At 47.5% G+C, this 6,000-nt stretch overlaps 1 protein-coding gene across 1 annotated transcript; it reads right to left on the reverse strand.

Moving 5' to 3' along the window:
* Nucleotides 1-1,984: 1,984 nt before the first annotated feature.
* Nucleotides 1,985-4,168, reverse strand: SAYSD1 (SAYSVFN motif domain containing 1). The gene is made up of 2 exons (XM_074168171.1): nt 4,004-4,168; nt 1,985-3,916 (listed from the first exon to the last, which is right to left on the reverse strand). The coding sequence occupies exons 1-2, from the start codon at nt 4,154-4,156 to the stop codon at nt 3,620-3,622; spliced, it is 450 nt and encodes a 149-aa protein (XP_074024272.1). The 5' UTR covers nt 4,157-4,168; the 3' UTR covers nt 1,985-3,619.
* Nucleotides 4,169-6,000: the final 1,832 nt, after the last annotated feature.

Below are 6,000 nucleotides of genomic sequence, written 5' to 3' on the forward strand. Positions count from 1 at the left end.
CAGCGTGGCGGGAAGGCGCCTTTCCAGCAGGCTGCGGGATCAGCACGGCGGACAGCTCCCAGCCCCCACCTCGGGATGGGCTGCCCCCCTCCTCTCCTCTTCCTCCTCCTCCTCCTCTCCTCCTTCTTTTCCTCTCTTCCTTCTTTTCCTCTCCTCCTCCTCCACAGCCTGCCCGCCCTCAGCGGGATTCAAAAAACCCACACACATACCCCAAAACCACCAAAACACTGTCCCAAACTCAACGCACTTTTTCTCTGTTCATTTAAAACTGCCAGGGCTCTTGCAGTGAATGGGTCTACACTGCTAATTATCTGTTAGCCTCCCTGACGTTTACAAGAGTTGCTGGGGAAGAAAAAGGAGAGGTACCTTTACGAGCAAGACGTGATCCATTGCATCACTTAATAACAAGCTTTACATAGCTTTACTTAGCTGTTATTCGCCTCCCCTTACAACAAAGAGGCAAGGTGCCAAAGACTAGCTCTGAGAATATCCCTGTCCGTAGCCGCCTTGTAGTAAGTAACTTCCATGGCATAGCAGTTAAGACTACTCAGCAGAGAGGAAAAAAAAAAGGAAAAAAAAAAAAAAAAAAACCAAAACCTATTTCAAGTCTCTCTTGCATTCACACCCCCATTGCCAAGAAAGTGAGCTGGATATTCTGGGATGTAATTCAGCATCTTTCCTGCCTGAAGCTAGATTGCTTTGCATGGCATTATTTAATCATTGTATTAGAATCCAAATTGCCAACAGGGTGGATTAGTTTTATAATCATCAGGTGAAAATTGAATTAGAGAGGATGGGTTACCTTCTTCTGCTATAATGCTTTTAATTGAGCTCCAGGGGGGAAGTCAGACATGTTTGCAGAAATCCACCACAGTTCTCAGGCTGGCTTACGTACGTTTAGCATGCTGGCTTCTACGTGGGCCATTTCTAGGCCACCCCTTCCTAACATCGGTCGCAGAGCTGACCTTGGAATGAAGCACCTCAGGTTCTTCTGTAAATTGAATAACTAGCTTCTATGTTGTGTGACCATTAATACAATACCCGACTACTACATGCGTATGTTAACAGCTGTCTTGCAATTTAATTAATTAGCTTCCTGTACGTAGAGATCTAGTTAACATCTACCCGTAAGTGCTTTGAATAGGAAAAGACTGATAAAGTTAGTCACTGGTAGGTGAACAGGCAGCATAAGGACAGATGAAATTTACAGCTGCACAATGGAGGGAATAATTGCACTCATGAATATTCAAGAGTGGGTGATAGTTTTCCAGGGCCCTGCTTAGTTATGTGCAAACCTGGAAAAAAAAGTTTCTGCTGCTTGTGCACTGTTAGCAAGATGATAGTTTTGCTATGACAATAGGAAGTTACGGAGCTGTTTTAACTCACTGTTATGCTGGAAAAAGTGTATGTAACACGAAAGAGGACAGGCATAGGAATAACGAGTATTTACACATGTAGTAATAAACCTGTACTTAGTGGCTGTCACAAGATTCTTGCAAGACTGTGATCTGCTTTTGAGTTACTAGGCTCTTTTTGACCCTTCTAGTCACGTCAGAACTGAGGGCTTTGGGCTCACGAGAATAGCTCCAGCACCAGATGTCAAACTTACCTTTGTAACTTCTGCCTTGCTAGAATCCAAGAGAAAAATAAGATGACAAAGTGAAATCTTAGCCAAGCAGAGGGTTGTGGTGGAATTTATTAATTTTTTCCCTCACTGATTAAGCTCTCACTCCTTCAAACTTTTGTAAATTCCCTCCAAGTACTGAGGGAACAGCTCGGTGAAAGTAATTGCCTCCAAAGCAAAATAACAGTAATTGTATATTTTGAGAAATACTTCCAGCAAGGCCTAAACACCAATTTCTCCATCATACTCTATCTACTTCAATAAAGCCTTTTACAAGCCTTTGTTGAATTTATAATGTACATTTATTTGAGTAGCATGAAATAAGCAAAGCAACACAAAGCACTGGAACAGATTAACTGTGTGATTTTTTATTTCTTGTGCCTTTCAGCTTCATACTCACTTATTGTGGTAAATTGTTTCATGAAGCATTAAATAGAAGAGTCTGTAAATTCACCTGGACATAATGTAACAAATGAAAACTTCATTTCCAGCATCGCTGCTATAAAGTTTTATAATTTCATGGACGTTACCTTATATTTAATATTTATTTGCATGTATTTCCTTGTTTTAAAGAACACCCACAGAGTCTAACTGTACAAGATGTGTCAGATTATCAACTCCCTGTAAACGTTACAGTTATGTTTATTTTTATCCTTGTGAATAAAGTTTCCACTCACAAAGTTCTATTACTTTTATTTTAAGTATTTTATTTTATTTTATTTTAAGTACGACCTGACTACTTCTTACTCCATAATTAGAACACTTTCTAAGAATGGAAAGACTCACAGTTCATGGTTCTCCCAAAGAAACAAAGATTTGTATTTGCAACTTTATGCAAATATACTACAAAAAGGGCTTTGAACCTGCAGAGTCTATGTTAAGCAAAACCAAAATGTTCTTTGTATAAATGAGTCAGAAGGAAGCTGTAAGAATAGTGAGAACTCTGATGGGTTTTTACCAGCGGATGGTGGAATATACGCAAATCCAAAAATTCTGTGCTTGGTATTTGGAATTTATAGAAGAGACCAATACTAGGAAGCTACGAAAGAACTGTGGAGAGCTACTGAGAGATGCCTAGCAGTTCTAAACATATTATTTGTGGTTTAATCTACTATCCTCTTTCCAGTCCAATTAAATTCAATAAAGGCCACTTCATTTCCCCAGCCAGCTGCTCTTCACTATGACTTAATATTAATTATTTGTTTTAATGCAATGATCTATAGATTAAAAATACCAGTGGATCATACAAGAAGTACACCTAACAGTCTGTGGGATGATGGCGAGATGCATCAACAGCTGTGCTGTGCTAAAAGGACTGAACCCAATGACAGGGCAAATCCCCTTCTGCCTGAAGGCCTCTTGTATTTCCATGTCTGCTGCACACTCACCCTAATTTTTTCAAAAATGATGGTTAAAGCAAAATGTGTATTACCTGCCAGGAATAGTAACAAATCTCTTTTACTTACACTGCAAACTATGAAAGCTGTAAATATGAAGTGAACAGGAAACAGGCATCAAAATTGGATGTCTGTGTTAGAAGAAACACATGAATACAAACAGTAGCAGCAGCCTATTTCAGGTATACGGATAGTGCTTCATGTCTTTTCTTCAGAAAGAGGATCCTAGCCAGTGCTGGGAAGAAAAGCACGTGTCCTCAAACACCGGCCTTCCTCTCACCAGTGGCAAGGGCCGGCAGCAGCGGAAACTCCCCAGCTGACAAGTTGACAGCTACAGCTGTGGAAAGGCCGTGCGCCTCTCCCTGCTGCTGCAACCTGCCGGTGGGTTTGCTGCTCAGCGCCGGCCCCCAGGAAAGGAGACCAAGACCACAGCGCTCGCTTTGCTACGGCTTTAATCAGGACCAGACCGTGCCCGTGGAAAACAGGCCCGGAGTAAGGCGCAAACGGCGTTTTGCATAGAAATAACCCCCCTTTCCTCCTCCTTCTCTCCCAGCCCTTCCTCGGGTCCGTGGTGCGGAGGTGGTCGCCGGGCCGGTCGCTACCTCCCTGCGGCGGGCCGGTAATACAGCTCCCGCTCCAGCTGCTCGGCCGTCAGCGTCCCGGCTATGGCGGTGCACCCGGGGTTGAAGACGGAGTAGGCGCTGAGCTCGCCCCGCCGCCTCTCGGCGGGGCCGCGGGTCCCGGCGTACATCCAGTAGAGCAGGGAGAGGACGAAGTAGGGCAGCCCCAGCTCCAGCTCCGCGAACAGCGCCAGCAGCACCGCCCACAGCAGCACCTTCAGCAGCAGCGGGCGCGCCCACACCGGAGCCGCCGCCGCCGCCCCGCCGGGACGGGCCTGTGGAGGCAGCAGCGAGACGTGGCGTTCAACGCACGGACCGGCCGCCACACGCCCCCCGACCCGCCTGCCCACCTCGGCGCTCACCTCAGCGCTGCCGCCTGGGCCCGCGGCCTGCTGTCCCTCGGCGGCCTGTGGAGCCGCGGCCTTTCCCGGCGGCTCGGCGGAGCGCGGCGAGACGGCGGAGCTGCCGCGGGCGGCCCGGAAGCTGGCCAGCCGCTGCTCCACGGCGGCCGACATGGCCGCCCCCGCGCCTGCGCACGGGGAGCGGGGCGAGGGCAGCCCCGCGCCTCTGAGGGCGGGGTGAAGGGGCGGGGCCGGGGCAGCCCGTGCCCGGCAGCGCGCGCCGCCCTGCGGGCCGGCCCCGGTGGGGGGACGGTGGGTCTGAGGTGGCAAGCGGAGCGGTGGGGCTGGCGAGCCGCCTCAGCCTGAACGGGCGAGGCTCCTAGAGGCTTGGGTCACCCCGTAGGGAGCCCCAGGCAACCTGCTGGGCTCTACCTTTCCTCCTCTGAACTGGTAGCTGTGCCTGCCCTTTAGCTCTGGAGAAAAGCTGTAAATCACTGATCCGTTCTCCACCCAACCTGTATTTGTGCCTGCGATTACCCTGACGCAGGTGCAGGACCTTGCACTTGGCCTGGTTGAACTTCATGAGGTTCGCGTGGGCCCACCTCTCTCAAGCTTGTCCAGGTCCCTCTGGATGGCATCCCTTCCCTCCAGCATGTCGACCATGCCACACAGCTTGGAGTCGTCGGGAAACTTGCTAAAGGTGCACTCAATCCCACTGTCCATGTCTCCGACAAAGACGTTAAACAGCACTGGTCACAGTACCAGCACCTGAGGAACACTGCTCACCACTGGTCGCTGCTTGGACATTGAGCTGTTGATGGCAACTCTTTGAGTGTGGCCATGCAGCCAATTCCTTATCCACTGAGTGGCCCATCCGTTTTGGCCCATCCAAATCCATGTCAGTCCAATTTAGAGACAAGGATGTCATGTGGGACAGCGTGAAATGCTTTGCACAAGTCCAGGTAGTTGATGTCAGTTGCTCTTCCCTTTGCCACCAACACAGTAATGTTTTCGAGAAGTGCTGCGTGGCCTGGGCAGGGATGGCATGGAGGATGAGGGCACCCGCGCTGGGCATGGCCAGTGGTCCTGCTCTCACTGGGGCGAGAGGAACTAGGGCTCTCCCTGCACCACCTGCTCCCAGCCATGGAGAAGACTGGTGGGCTCCCTCCAATGCAGGCCCATGGGCCTCCCACCCTCCCTTTAAACAAAAAACTAAAATCGGGAAAACTAGCTCTGTCACATCATCTTTCAGCAATCGGCACAGCCGAGAAATAAAAATTTATTTACAGGAGCCGGCTCTTAGCCTCAGGAGTAAAATATTTATCACTCTCCAGCAGTAATAGTTAGCAATGAGACATCATTTCATCCTGCAGTGCTGTTTCCAGTTACTTATAGTTTTCTCAGAAGTGACCTTTAGGGCTGAATATCTCATGCATGTGTCAGCTCAGAGTGAATATGAGAAGTCTAATAAAAATCAATTTGGGTGTTCTTAAGTTATCTTAATGTGGAAAAAATTGTGTTTTTTCCAGCTAAATCATTTTTCAAATGCCTATTTTATGCCCAGTTACAAAATAACTTTCTTTTAACCTTCCGACTTTGCAAAAAGTGCCACAGTGAATGACATTTTTCTCTTTATTTGTGGAAATTTGATTTTGAAATAGCAGTCCAAAATGTTTTAAGATAGCCTGCACAAGACATTATTTTATTTTGATTTTTTTTTCTTCCTCTTGTACTACTGTTCATGAAAACAGCTCCTCCAAGAAGTGCTAGGTAATTCCACATGATATGCTCTGTACGCATCATCAAACTAATGGTTGTATCTGAGCTTAACACCACCTTTGCAAGCTGCACCGTCATTCACACGCTATCAGATTTCATTCAAAATTTACTGGGTTTAGTATGTATTTGCTATTGTGTGTCCAAGTAGCTATTTTATGGCCGTGTTGGGCTACCTATATTGCCAGGGTTTGTTAGGAAACACATAAAAAAAGTGCCATGAGCCATGCCTTTGAAGCCTA

This window comes from Numenius arquata, chromosome 2, assembly GCF_964106895.1.
Source record: "Numenius arquata chromosome 2, bNumArq3.hap1.1, whole genome shotgun sequence".
In the NCBI taxonomy this organism is placed as follows: Eukaryota; Metazoa; Chordata; class Aves; order Charadriiformes; family Scolopacidae; genus Numenius; species Numenius arquata.